The 13,657-nt window shown below is 46.9% G+C and overlaps 1 protein-coding gene across 1 annotated transcript; it reads left to right on the top strand.

The window, feature by feature from the left end:
* The first annotated feature begins 8,459 nt into the window (after positions 1-8,459).
* TENT5C (terminal nucleotidyltransferase 5C) lies at positions 8,460-13,395 on the top strand. The gene is made up of 2 exons (XM_075107660.1): positions 8,460-8,508; positions 11,139-13,395. Exon 2 carries the CDS (start codon positions 11,165-11,167, stop codon positions 12,332-12,334), a length of 1,170 nt encoding a protein of 389 aa, XP_074963761.1. The 5' UTR covers positions 8,460-8,508; positions 11,139-11,164; the 3' UTR covers positions 12,335-13,395.
* Positions 13,396-13,657: the final 262 nt, after the last annotated feature.

Below are 13,657 nucleotides of genomic sequence, written 5' to 3' on the forward strand. Positions count from 1 at the left end.
GGTGCTGGCTGCACTGGAGCACAGCTGGAGTCTTAGAGATGAGCCAGGGACTCCTGAGCTAATAGGAGACAACAGGGAAACACCAGTGAAATACCTGAAAGGAATTAACGGGTGCTCCTCTAAGAAGGTGACATGGCCGACAAGCCCAGCTGAAGTGCCACTACACCAATGCACACAGTATGGGCAACAAACAGGAGGAATTAGAAGCCACCGTGCTGCTAGAAAGCTATGACGTAGCTGCCATTACTGAAACTTAGTGGGACGAATCCAATGACTGGAGTGTGGCTATCAATGGCTACAGGCTGTTCAGAATGGATGGGCAAGGAAGGAAGGGCAGAGCTATTCCCGTCTACACTAAGAAATGGATGGAGTGTGAAGAGCTGTCTCTGAAAAATAGCCATGAGCAGCTTGAAAGCTTATGGGTGAGAATCAGAGACTAAGGCAACAAAGGGAACCTTGTGGTTGGTGTCTACTACAGGCTGCCTGATCAAAGGGGGCCCGTGGACGAAGTCTTCTTAATCCAGCTACAGAAGGCATCATGCTCGCAGGCTCTCATCTTGCTGGGGGACCTCCACCACCCTGACATCTGCTGGAAAAGTAGCAAGGTGAGCTATAGGCAATCCAGGAGATTCCTGGAATGCATTGAGGACGACTTATTAAGCCAGGTAATAGACAGCCCTACCAGAGGGGATGCGATATTGGACCTGTTGGTCACCAATGCAGGTGAGCTAATCGGTGACATCAAGACTGGAGGCAGCCTGGGCTGCAGTGATCATGCATTGGTGGAGTTTGCAGTCCTGAGGAGTATGAGTCAGCATGGCTTCACCAAGGGCAAGTCCTGCCTGACCAACCTAGTGGCCTCCTGTGATGGAATGACTACATCAGTGGACCAGGGAAGAGCTACAGATATCATCTATCTGGACCTCTGTAAGGCCTTTGACACAGTCCCCTACAGCATCCTTCTCTCTAAACTGGGGAGATATGGATTTGATGGGTGGACTGTTTGGTGCATAAGGAATTGGTTGGATGGTCACACCCAGAGGGTAGTGGTCAACGGCTCAATGTCCAGATGGAGACCGGTGATGAGTGGTGTCCCTCAAGGGTCCATACTGGGACCAGTACTGTTTAATATCTTCATCAGTGACATAGGCAGTGGGATTGAGCACACCCTCAGCAAGTTTGCAGACAACACCAAGCTGAGTGGTGCGGTTGACGTGCCTGAAGGACAGGATGTCATCCAGAGGGACCTGGACAAGCTTGAGAAGTGGGCCTGTGTGAACTTCATGAGGTTCAACAAGGCCAAGTGCAAGGTCCTACACCTGGGTCAGGGCAACCCCCAATATCAATATAGGCTGGGCAATGAAGGGATTGAGTGCAGCCCTGTGGAGAAAGACTTGGGGTTACTGGGGGACGAAAAGCTGAACACGAGCCGATAATGTGTGCTTGCAGCCCAGAAGGTCAACTGTATCCTGGGCTGCATCAAGAGAAGCGTGGCCAGCAGGTCGAGGGAGGTGATTCTACCACTCTGCTGAAATTTTTTACAGTGAGGCTGGTGAAACACTGGAACAGGTTGCCCAGAGAGGTAGTGGAGGCCCCATCCCTGGGAACATTCAGAGTCAGGTTGGATGGGGCTCTGAGCAGTCTGATCTAGTTGAAGATGTCCCGCTCATCGCAGGGGGGTTGGACTAGATGTCCTTTAAAGGTCCCTTCCAACCCAAACCATTCTATGATTCTATGACGAAAACCAAACAGCAGGGCTGTGAGGAGCCTTCATTTCCTGTGCAGTCCCTGGCTGCTTTGTAGGATGGTCACTGCGAGCAGGATTCTCCATCTGAGTCGAGTTTGCCTACAGCAAATCAAACACACAGAATTCTGCTGGGAAATGCATCAGCTTGCTGCTAAGGTCTGTTACACAGCCACATCCACCTAAGTGGGAGCGCAGCTGGCACACAGAAGAAAGCTGACAGCAGTTAGCCTTAGCTCTAGACTGAGGCTTCTCATTCAGGACTCAAAGTGCAAAGCACCTGTTTAATGTCACAGGTTTTGCATCCCTCTGAACCTTTTTTGTTATGCACATTACGAACCAGTTACACTACCCATTGCAACCTAAACTGGAAGCCAGACCAAGTAATTCCTTACTGGCTTCATTTGAAACATCTGAATAGGCTCTTGCTGCTGAAAGTCAAATGTCTGGCGCAGCTTGAAAACTGCCCCACTCCTCTGTTTTATAGTAGCTCTCATGCAACGAGTAGATTTTGAACTGCAAAACAGGAATTGTAATTAAATCTGGATTTTTATTCTGATCTCTTACTGTTAACTAAGCTATGACTTGCATGCAGCACTGAGATTGATGCAATGTAGAGAAGAGGCATCATATCTTCTGGTAATCTTCCTTGATTCTGAGGTTTGTTACATGTGACACCACTGAAGACTATGGAGCAATGCAGAAATCTTGGTATCGCCACTTTTTTTCTGCCCATCATAAGGTTCAGGTCTGTTCTAAGGCAAAAGGAGACAGAACACTCACTTTTCATCCCATAGGTAAGGATACTCTCCCTTAGCTCTTAGCAGGACGCCTGTACAAAACATTACCACCCAACACATCACCAGCCTCAGCTTTTCCTTCTTGTCTCCAAAGACCCCAGAGCTTCACTTCCTCCTCAAGCCTTTTTGTCCAAAGGGATCTCTACTGTGTAGCTGCAAGTTTAACGCAGCACAGGCCAGGCTTTGCAAGTTTCTGAGCAGAGGTAAAATGTCAGTTTTCATTAGAAAGAGCTACGGTAAAGCTATTTCCTCATGTGGGACGTGTAACCTTACCCTACCTCCCCTGTATGAGGTAAGAGAGCCTCAAAGCCCTAATCATCTGTCACTGGGAGGACTGCTGTAGCACAGCTCTGTGCGAGATAGCTGTAGGCAAAGCTGTTGCAAAAACTGTCTCAGGGGCCTCCTGGATTCTTGCAGGATGCCAGCTGGCCATGGAGAGGGTGAGACCGGCAGTCACCCCAGACCTGATAGGGCGAGACAGAAATCTGGTACAAAAGAGAGATTGTTATTCCTTTCCTGCAGGAGAGGTGGTCAGAGCTGGGGCGCTGAGGAGCAGCTGTCACACCACAGAAGGGATGGGCCACCACAGAGATCCTGCTGAGGATGCTACCCACGCACTTGTCGAGGACTCCCTCACCACTGCCAGCAGGGAGGGAGCATGCACCTGTTGTCAGCCTTGCTGGGAGACTGACAGTGGGACAGCAGCTTCCAGAGCTGCAGAAATTCCATGTGGTGCTGGTAGCCCACTGAGCAGGCCAAGACAGCTCTCTGTAGTCAAGATGGGCCTCAAGGCTTCCGAGAGTGCCAGTCCACCACGGCATAAAGTCTGCTGTCACTCTGCCTCACTTCCCGTGCTTGCCTTAGTGCCTGTGTGATTGTGTGGTGGCCTGGCTGGCAAGCTGCTCCAGCCAAAGGCAAACCCCTCTTTGGATGGATTAGTTTTCAATCGCATAAACCTGACCCAAAGGAAAAGGTGTGACTGTGTATCTGATGGGGAGTCTTTGACAGCTCTCATTTAGATTATTTTAAGCTATGTAACTGCATTATCTGTGCAAAAACTCCTTTCCAGTTGCAATTGCCACCAGCTAGAAATAAAAGGTCTACTGAGAAAGCATTAAAGAATGCAGACAACTTTTCAATAAAAGCCTCTATAATATAGCAGGGAAAAAACACATACTGAAAAGAAGGACAGGTGAAAATTAAAATCAGATCAAACTGTGTATGGAGCTTTAATTGCAGAAGCAGATAACAACTGCAGCAAACTACCATGGGGAAACACTGGATTATCCATCTCTTGAGCAATCTGAAGAAAGTCTGCAGGCAAGTGCAAGTTATTGAAGGGGCTGTGAGTTTTACAGTGGGATTATATTATCCAGGGATTTTATGAGTACTAAGAAGTGATTAATCACCTCGGTTAGTCTTCAGATCTGTGAATTTGCAGGGGCAAACAGTACCATCTGCAACTAAAACCAGTAGCAGAGTCAAGCAGCAGGGCTCACAGATGCAGACTCCCAGGGGGTTGGTTCTGTTGCAGTGCGACCACTACACGCCTCTGCACTGGCTCCTGGGGCTGTGGATGATGTGGGAATGTGAAAAAGATGTGATCTCAAAGTGAAAACCTATAGTGGGGGAAAGTATGAAATCCCTGGGGCAGAGCCCACGGGCAGCTCGGCACATAAGAGCTTCACATGACCAAGGCTGCTCTCCCTAAACAACCTCGCTGTTTCTCTGTACTCCCCTTTGCTGTGTTTGCCACCTGCAGCCTGAGGCGATAAGTCCTGAGTTTGCTTACGACTCTCAAAATAGATTCAGTCTGATTTGCAAACCCTTGTTCTCCCCCCACCTCCGCCTCCCCCCTTCAGCCTTCGTCTTCTCCTGCACCACTGAAATTTTTGACGGTTCGTTCTCCCCCGGGTTCCAGGAAACCGTGTGACTAATTAAGCAGTTGGGGCACACTCAGGTGCAAGGAAAAAACAAATCAGATGACAGGCCGCTGCACACTTGCTCCAGTGAGTGCATTCCATCTCAGCGTGTGTCTACCCTGCTACTTCGTAAGGGAAAAGAAAATGCTGGGCTTCCCTGGGCAGCCCACTCCAGAGCCGTGCAGCACAACCAGATCAGCAAAACTGAATCTCCTTCTCTGGAATCAAAAGCGCTGAGGGCCTGGACAGAGGCGTAGCCACCTCTTCCTTACTGGAAGATTTTGTCCTGCATACTTTGTCACATATTCAAGAGACTGTTTGTTCAGGCTTTTAAGCAGTTTTGGGCATATACAGCAGAGAGTTCATGAGAAGAAGAATCTGCAGCCCACAGCCCGAGGTGCCAGAGGTGGCTCACAGCAAGGCAGTGTAAGGGCTAATGGGTGGGGATGTCTTCAAAAGTACATTCGTGAGACACAGCAGCTCTGGGCTCCTGTGTCCTCCTCATATCTAAACACATATCTAGACACAGGAGTGTCTCTTGGCTTTTGCTGAGCTCAGAACTTGGTGAGAGCTGGGAAGCCCTATGCAGTAATGTATCATCCCTTGGAGCAGGAACTTCCCAGCTGTCGCTGTGCTTCTAGTGGCAAATTTAACCTGAGATTTCTGAAGGACTGCTGTTCCCTGCATTAGTACACCCTGCGTTTCTATGCTGGACTTCACATGTCTACTTTTATCTATGTATCGGGAGGAAGGATCGCTGCATCTCCCCGCAGGAAACCTCAAAGGCTTGTAAAGGCAGCCAGCAACAGAGAAAGGGGCTTACTCTTGATACGCTGCAGGAGGATTTCACCATAACCCTGCGTGGGTGGGATGTTCCTACCTGCCTCCACACTCTCGGCATCTGCAGACATGCAGTTACTCCACATGTCAGACAAAACAAGAGTTTCCCAACTGCAGATTTGATGCTCAATTACGGAATGGAGCATGACAGCTACTACTACCATGTATTAATAACTCTGCTTCGCTTTATGGCTTTAACAGCTGTAGCAACCAAAATTTATAATGACACATTAAGTTCAGCAATGCATCATGTAAGGAAAAGAATCTCACAGTGCCAGGTCACTGAGCTGACTTACAAGTTTTAAAGTGCATTTCTTCTGCCAAATTTGCTGCCCTATTTACTGGATTAAAATGAACAAGTTGCACTGTGTTCATAAAACTCCGTACTTGCCTCTGTTTTGGCAGCTCCCAGACCCTTTTCCCCCATCACGCTGTCATCCCAGGAGCCATTTGGTCCTTCTCCTTCCCCATCTTCTCTTGAAAACCCATTGAAACAGGTTCCATGGTGTGTATCCTGGAGGGGAGTACACCACAGGACAGGAGAGGAGGGACTGTAGCTGGGAGGAGGCACTGGGGAGATGGGCAAAGATAGGGGATGGAGCATCTGCGGCAGAATGGTGAGATGGTGGTTGTCCAAGGGCAGAGGGGGACCGTGGCTGCTGCCGCTCACTGCGTCTCAGCAGGAATCCGTCTATATCCCTGTCGCTCTTGGAGAAAGGATGGCTTGCAAAGGTTGGGATCATCTGCTACTTCTCCTTAGACTCCGAGTTACAGCTGACAGCAGGAAAGTCAGTCCTAAATAAATATTAAACTTTAAGACTGTACCCTGCAGCTGGGTCTGGGCCCACGTCAGAGCTACCTCGGCAGCCACAGCACCCAAGCAGTAACCCATGGTTTTTATTTAATCTCTTGTCTTGCCAGTGCGTTGTGTGCTTCCACATTTTCCATCCTCACGGCACAGTAATCCACTGCGCAGACACAGGTGGGTGGATAGCAGAAGGGTGGCTCTCATCAGGGGTAAATGGGTTGTTCTCCTAAATGTTTATTACTCAAAGATGCATTCCTCATTATGCCTCCAACCTACCCAGGAGTCTGGTGTGGTGGGCTTGAAATGGCATTATGAAATCCCATCCTATGGACGCCTTCTGTGGGACCAGTGAAAAGTGGTTAAAAAGAACTAGTGTAAGGTCAGGAGGTTTCAATTCACTGTAGAAAGTGCTGCACTTCCACTGACAAAAACTCATGCTCTGCAAATCAGAGGAGGCAGAAAACACCTCAGGTATCCAATCTTTAAGATAGAGTTGAGATACCTCTTTGTTTTTATGAACATCTTTGTGAAACAAGAACTTGTAAACAAATAATGTAAAGTGTGAACCTTTTAATAATACTTTAACATCTGTAATAGAGGTATGCACTGCAGTTTATCTTGGTCTTTATTGGTACCTAATTAATATTACAAATAGAAAATATTTTTCAACAGGTAATTTAAATGCTGTTTACCCATGGGGCAATAGAAAATATACTATCCAAAATAATCAGTTACTGTCATAAAATATTTGAGGCAGAAATATTGCTGAAGAAATATTCTTAAGAGGGGAGCCCATTCACTGTTTTAACCTCCAAGGGAGACATTTCCTTACTGGTGGTTATGCCTCCATCATTGCTGCTACTACTTCTTTTTGAGTTCCATATTCATCTTTCTTGTTTTAGAAACATGGGGAAAAATGCTGAGAGAGATCTGGATACCCATGTCCAACTTGGTACCACCACAGACAATCATTACATATTTTCTTTTCTAGCTCCGTCTTGAAACGAGTTAGTTTTAGTCCCCTCCCTCCCTCCTGCAATGCTCTGAATTCATTAGTATCTCATCAAACAAAAAGATGATAACTTGCCTTGAATCTGATTCTTGTGTCAGTGATATCCTTTTAATTTATACAGCTCTTTTTGTTTCCTGTTATTTATCCCAATGGTGCACTATCAGAGAAATATAAATACATTAATAAAGCAACCCAACCGTATTCCTGCTCAGCTTTGGCTTTTTTGGTGAAACAAGGCAAGTCTGTGTTTGCTCGGCAAAGAGGAGCTTTTCCTTTTCCTCTTACAAGGTCGGCTCTTCTCCATGTGTGTGCAGGTTTTAATTCATCATTCTTGACTGTGTATGACCAAACAATGTAACAGATGTGTTGGGTTTTTTCCCCCCAATCCCCCGATGCTTTGTAAATACTTTTTTAGCTCTACTAGAAATGTATCAACTGGCCTGTCCTAGGATGAGTTTTGCTTTTTTTCCCTTTCTACTGAGTCCCGATTATCCTACAAAAGACAAATACCCCAGGTCCTCTCTCTCCTCTTTTGCTGGAACATTGAGATTTTACAGCAGAAATTGTCGCTTTTATATCTGCAATGCACGATCTTGTGCCGTGCACTACTATACACCAGCCGATTTTTATTACCCTGGATCTCCAAGTTATTCATTGCTTCCTGTCTAATAGTTCTGTCCTCCTCCATGTCTTCAGTGCCTCCCACAGCCCATCAGCTGTGGTTTGCAGTAGCAACCTGTTTTAACACTTTTGCCACCACGTCCTTGCAAGCGCATATTTGTCATGGTTTTGTTTTGTTTTTTATTATTAACTCCTGGCTTGGCTGTTTCCGATGTGGTGCCGTAGCAAACTCTTAGTGAAGCCTGACAATATCAGCTACGCGCTGACAGTCGTTCTGTCCAAGACAAGGTACCTTCGGGAAAACCATGTATTCCCTTGAAATGTTTGACGCTATTGCTTTACCTTCCATGTACAGTCGTACATGTATGAAGGAGGGGTGCGGAGAGCGGCCGTTGGGCAAGCCCCTGGAGGCGGAGGTGGGTGTGTGTGTGAGGGCTTCAGCCGGCCACCCCCGTCCGCTTCCCCACCCCAATCCCCGCGGGACTCCCGGGTCGAGCGCCCGGCGGCCCCAACAGCGGCCAAACCTGCCCCCTCTGCCCCGCGACGGGAGGGTTAGGGAGCCCCGCCGCAGCAGCCGTCAACGGGGGGCGGCCGTTAGCGGTACCACCGCCTCGTGCCCCGCCCGCCGGTTACTTCAGGGCGGGGGGGGGGGGCGGGGCCGGCCGGCGGCGCGGCGATAAAGGGCGGGCGCAGGGGATGGGCGGTTGCGCGCGTGAGGCTGGCGCGGTCGCTCGGGGTACGCGGTGCGGCTGAGCTGACCGGTAAGGAGCGGCGGGTGCGGCTCTCGGGTCCGCTTGGTAACGCTTGTTTAAATGACGGTTATTGGTTAAAATGGCTTAACGGGAGGTTCCGCGTGGCCCCGGTGAGCGCGGGTGTGCGGTGCGCCGTCTGAGTCGCCCCTTCGGGCGCAGCGAAGCGCCTTCAGCTCGCCCTCTCAAGGGAAAGCGGCTTGTGAAGGGAGCGGAACCGCCCCGCCTGGAGCGCTGCTCGGGTTTGAAGGCGACTTGTAACGCTGCGGTGTCACGGGGGTGCCGCTGGCTGCAGGCACGGGCGTCTAAATTCTTGTAAGTGTTGTGTCAGGTTATGCCTTACAGGGAAATCTGCTGCAGAGTAAGGTTGTGACAAAGGTGAAGGTATGTTGTTCTCACTCCTTCAGCCTCTGATTTGAGGTTTGCATCCAAGTGAAGCTACAACAGTCTTTATTTTTGGTATTAAAAACTACTCTTGGTAGTGCTTGTCTGAGCTTCAGAGTTGTTTTCTTTCCAGTGAAACAGGTATCAGGTCTTCTTGTGATGGAAAATGTTGGCAGGGAAACAAGGGGCATGCAAACTGTTAGTGTCCCAAGTATGCTAAAGTCACTAAGATCCTGTTGCCACTAACATAAATCTTGTGGAGCAGGCGAACACGTGGAGTGATTTGGGGGTGGGAGGCTTTCTAGGTTGACAGCCTGAAAATTGAACTCTCTAGTGAACTGGAAATGAAGTACTTAATCTTCCCCTTGCAAGGGCAGCAATGTGCATTATCCTCCTAGGTGAGGATCACCAAGCAGAAGCAAGGGAGCATGGTGGGATGGGAGGCACTGCTCCCAGCCCTTTCCGGTCACTGCGTGGGCTGTGCCTTTTGCCTTAGCTGCTGAGAAGACTACAAATGGGAAGGAGGAGAGGGAATGCTTTTGGAAGTAGTAGCTGAAAGCACTTGCAGCAGAAACTAGAAGTCATGGGAGACTCTTGTGTTATTTAGTGATCTTAGAGTTTAACGAAAATACAGTGGTTTTAAGAGGAAAATGTACTTGAATTCATTTGAAGTACCTGAGGGTAACTGCTGGCAGGCTTGATGCCTCTGGGTTTATGCTGCAGTGCAGCCTTAAGGATTGAGTTTGAAGAATCCCTTGATTTGTCCTGGACTAATCATCTTGCAAGTCACAGTTTGTTTTGTTGCTGGAGCTGATGTGACCCACAGCAGCAGAGCTTGTAATGCAGCAGCTCATGTTCAAGGATGGAAATTGATTCCCCAGGAGCATTTTTACATTACTGTCTATTTTATCTAGGATTTGGCTCTCTTCTGTAGAGGATGTGACAGGTCACATGAGCTGTTCAGAAATTAATAGCTGGAAGAGGACAGGCATGAAATGACAATAGCTGCTTTTTGAATCTTGCTTGAAATGTGTTCTGTGCACTACATTGATGCATGCTATGAAACAACATGGTTGGGCTTTAAACAATTCCTGGTAGGTAAGAGTTAACTACCTTAAGTTTGACTATTCTGACCTTGGCAGCTGTAGTCTTCAAGTACTTGGGGCAGAAGAAGGTGAGGCCTCAATTAGACTGTAGCTGTCAGGAAGCACCTGGCCACAATAGAAACCTGGAACACTTAAAAAGAGAAAAGTGTATTAATACCAGTTGGAGTTGCACGTCTGTAGAACATATGTAAGTATCTACATGCTTCAAAACACAAGCCACTTAAGCACAAGAGAATGATGTGGTCAGCTGTGACAAGCCTCCTTAAAGTGCAAAAGTTCAGATGAGGCTGTGACCAAGTCTGGTCAGTGAGGTTCTCAAGTCTTTAGTGTTAAAGAGTGGTACTAACATGATATACATCATCTGAACGTATGCAATCTCTTACAAGCCCTCCACAAATGAGCGAAAGGCTGGGGCAGGTATGAATATTTCCAAACAAGTGGTTTAATTCTGCAACATATCTGAAGGGTAAAAAGTCGCTTACAGAGACTGCAGTGCAAATTGAATAGCTGTTACCTGACTCTGCAGCTGAAGGGCTGTAGTTTTTTTGCAGGAGCAGGCGTAGTTGGGCTTTTTCCTGTGAGTGGTAGATGCTGGATGGTTAAGAAAGGAAAAACTTCTATGAAAAGGAAGAAATCTTGCATCTCTGGCATAATTAAAGTGCTTTCAGTTGACTGGATGTCTAAGTGCCGAAACTAACACCTGAGTGTCTTCAACTGTTGTTAGTTGGAGAGAGCAGTTTGAGCTTTACGTAAAATGAAACAAGTTCAAAGCTGAACTTTCAGAAGTGCTTTGCAGTTATGGCTCTCACTGGCTTCAGCTGGTGCTGCAGATGATCTTAAACTTTAGGCAAAGCTTATGTGTCATCTCTGTTAACTTTTCTTTGATACAAACTACTTTGTTGAAGTACTTACTGCTGCCTCACCAAAAAAAGGAAAATGACAACTAAAGGTTTTGCTTGCACCAATAGAGAAGCTGAGTATCACTTCAGGTGAAAGGCTTGCTTGTAATCATTTGTACCTAGAATTTTCTTTCTCATTTGCATCTCTGTGTAGACAAGCTTCTTCTATCTGTAGAAAAGCAGAGTATAAGATATCTAGGAAGTGTAAAAGGCTGACTTGTCTTATTTTTTTTTATATTCCACCTCCCTACAGTTTCTTTGGAGAAGAAAAACCTTAAGATGGCAGGCAAAGGAAGTAACACAGACTGCATGTCGTGCAGTGTACTGAACTGGGAGCAGGTCAGCCGACTGCATGAGGTTCTTACAGAGGTGGTTCCGATCCATGGACGAGGTAACTTCCCGACCCTGAAGATAACTCTGAAGGACATTGTTCAGACTGTTCGGAATAGGCTGAGTGAAGCAGGCATTGTGGTACACGATGTCCGTCTGAATGGCTCTGCAGCTGGTCATGTCCTTGTCAAGGATAATGGGCTGGGATGCAAAGACCTGGATCTCATTTTTCAAGTTTCTCTTCCAAGTGAGGCAGAGTTTCAGTTAGTTCGAGATGTGGTGTTGCGATCCCTCTTGAATTTCCTGCCAGAAGGAGTAAGCAAGCTAAAAATTAGTCCAGTAACACTGAAGGAAGCCTACATCCAGAAGCTAGTCAAAGTGTATACAGAATGTGACCGCTGGAGCTTGATATCACTCTCCAACAAACATGGCAGGAATGTGGAGCTCAAATTTGTAGACTGTATACGGCGACAGTTTGAGTTCAGTGTGGACTCCTTCCAAATCATACTGGACTCCCTGCTCTTTTACTATGACTACTCAGAAACACCCATGTCGGAGCACTTTCATCCAACTGTGATCGGGGAGAGCATGTATGGAGACTTTGAAGCAGCTTTTGATCACCTCCAGAACAAGCTGATAGCTACCAAAAATCCTGAAGAGATCCGAGGTGGTGGGCTTCTGAAGTATAGTAACCTCTTAGTACGAGACTTCAGGCCCATGGATAAGGATGAGATCAAAACGTTAGAACGCTACATGTGCTCCCGATTCTTCATAGACTTCCCAGACATCCTGGATCAGCAGCGCAAACTAGAAACCTACCTCCAGAACCACTTCTCCAAAGAAGAGAGGAGCAAATATGACTACCTCATGATTCTGCGCAGGGTGGTGAATGAGAGCACAGTCTGTCTCATGGGACATGAGCGAAGGCAGACACTCAACTTGATATCTCTGCTGGCACTCAAAGTGCTGGCAGAACAAAACATCATCCCTAATGCCACTAATGTTACCTGTTACTACCAGCCAGCACCTTATGTTAGTGATGTAAACTTCAGCAACTACTATCTTGCAAATGCTGTGCCGTACAGCCAGTCCTACCCCACTTGGCTGCCTTGCAATTGATCGTTTCAACTGAGTGTTCCTGAGTGGAGGCTGCTGAAGGCCAAGATGCTGAGTGTATACATAGACAAGTAAAAACTGTCAGTTGGAGGCTTTCTAATGGAAACATGACTGCATTGGACTGTCCATTTCCTGGTGTGCGGTAGAAGTATGCAACCAGGTGACCTGCTATGAACCTTTCAGTGTATCTCTACAAATGCCAAGAAGCCTTATTACCTCCTCATTAGGAGGAGAGAACCATCAGCCAAATGTTAGAGGAGTAGTTACAAAACTCAGTACTAGTTCTGGAAATGGCTATTAGTGTATGATCTAAGAGTATTCAGTAAACTGGGTTAGTTAATAGAAGAAAGACACTAAAATATCTTGAGCAGAAGCCACTCCTGGAAAAGCAACAAGACTGTTTTCTATTCCCTAACCTCATTGCTCTATACTTCCTCAGTTCAAGTTCTGGCCAACTTTCTATTGAGCTAACTGTGCAAGAGCAGGCTTGTGTCTTGCTTGGGCTACTTCTACTTTCTGGCTGGTTACTGTATGGATACTGTCTGTCTTGTAGAGGCCCTAAATGTTGTTTCCTGTAGTACCTAGGATGTATGGTCTTGCCTCAAGTTCAAGATTAATTTCTTGGAAGTTGAAGATGGAATAGTAAAAGCATAAGCTGTCTAAATTGTTCTTCAGTACAAAAATTTGGAATGTAGCATCTGTAAACATGCACCAAAACATGATCTAAAACTTGGTAATATGAAAAGTCCTTGAAATGAGGCATTGAAGCCTTAAATAGAATTGGAACCACAGTTTAAATAGTTAGGATGAAGAATACTGTTGAGTCCAGGCTCAAGATAAAGCCTTTGACTGCAGCTTTCAAAACAATTTTTGGCACAGTTGGAAAGCAGTGCAGCTCTTACACTGAGGTTTGGGCCAACTTTCTTCCTTGTGGGTCCACGGCAAGGTGTTTGTGGGGTGGGGGAACAAAAAACCACAAACCACTAAGTTGCAGGATGATGTGCACTCCTCCCACAACATAAATTCCTAAAGTGCCTCCTGAAATAAATTTCTTGTACAACTTCAGGCAGGTCCCAAAGGTTTGTCTTTCTGTCACCACTTAAGGGGTGGGCTTACTGGTTTATCACTGTCACCTGGTCACTGTATGAGATGGTATTTTGAGTGGTTAGTGTAAAACTCTTCCTGTTTGCTGGTCTTAACGCTCACTTGAAGAGTTACATAAACCCTAAGCAGAGCTTTCCACAGAAGCTGTATGTGTTGAAAGTCTGCCCGTTTTCAGAATAGCCTCTGGAGGAGTATGTACTTCCTTGGAGGTATAGGGGGCTG

The sequence above is a fragment of the Phalacrocorax aristotelis genome, chromosome 1 (assembly GCF_949628215.1).
Source record: "Phalacrocorax aristotelis chromosome 1, bGulAri2.1, whole genome shotgun sequence".
NCBI classification, from domain to species: Eukaryota; Metazoa; Chordata; class Aves; order Suliformes; family Phalacrocoracidae; genus Phalacrocorax; species Phalacrocorax aristotelis.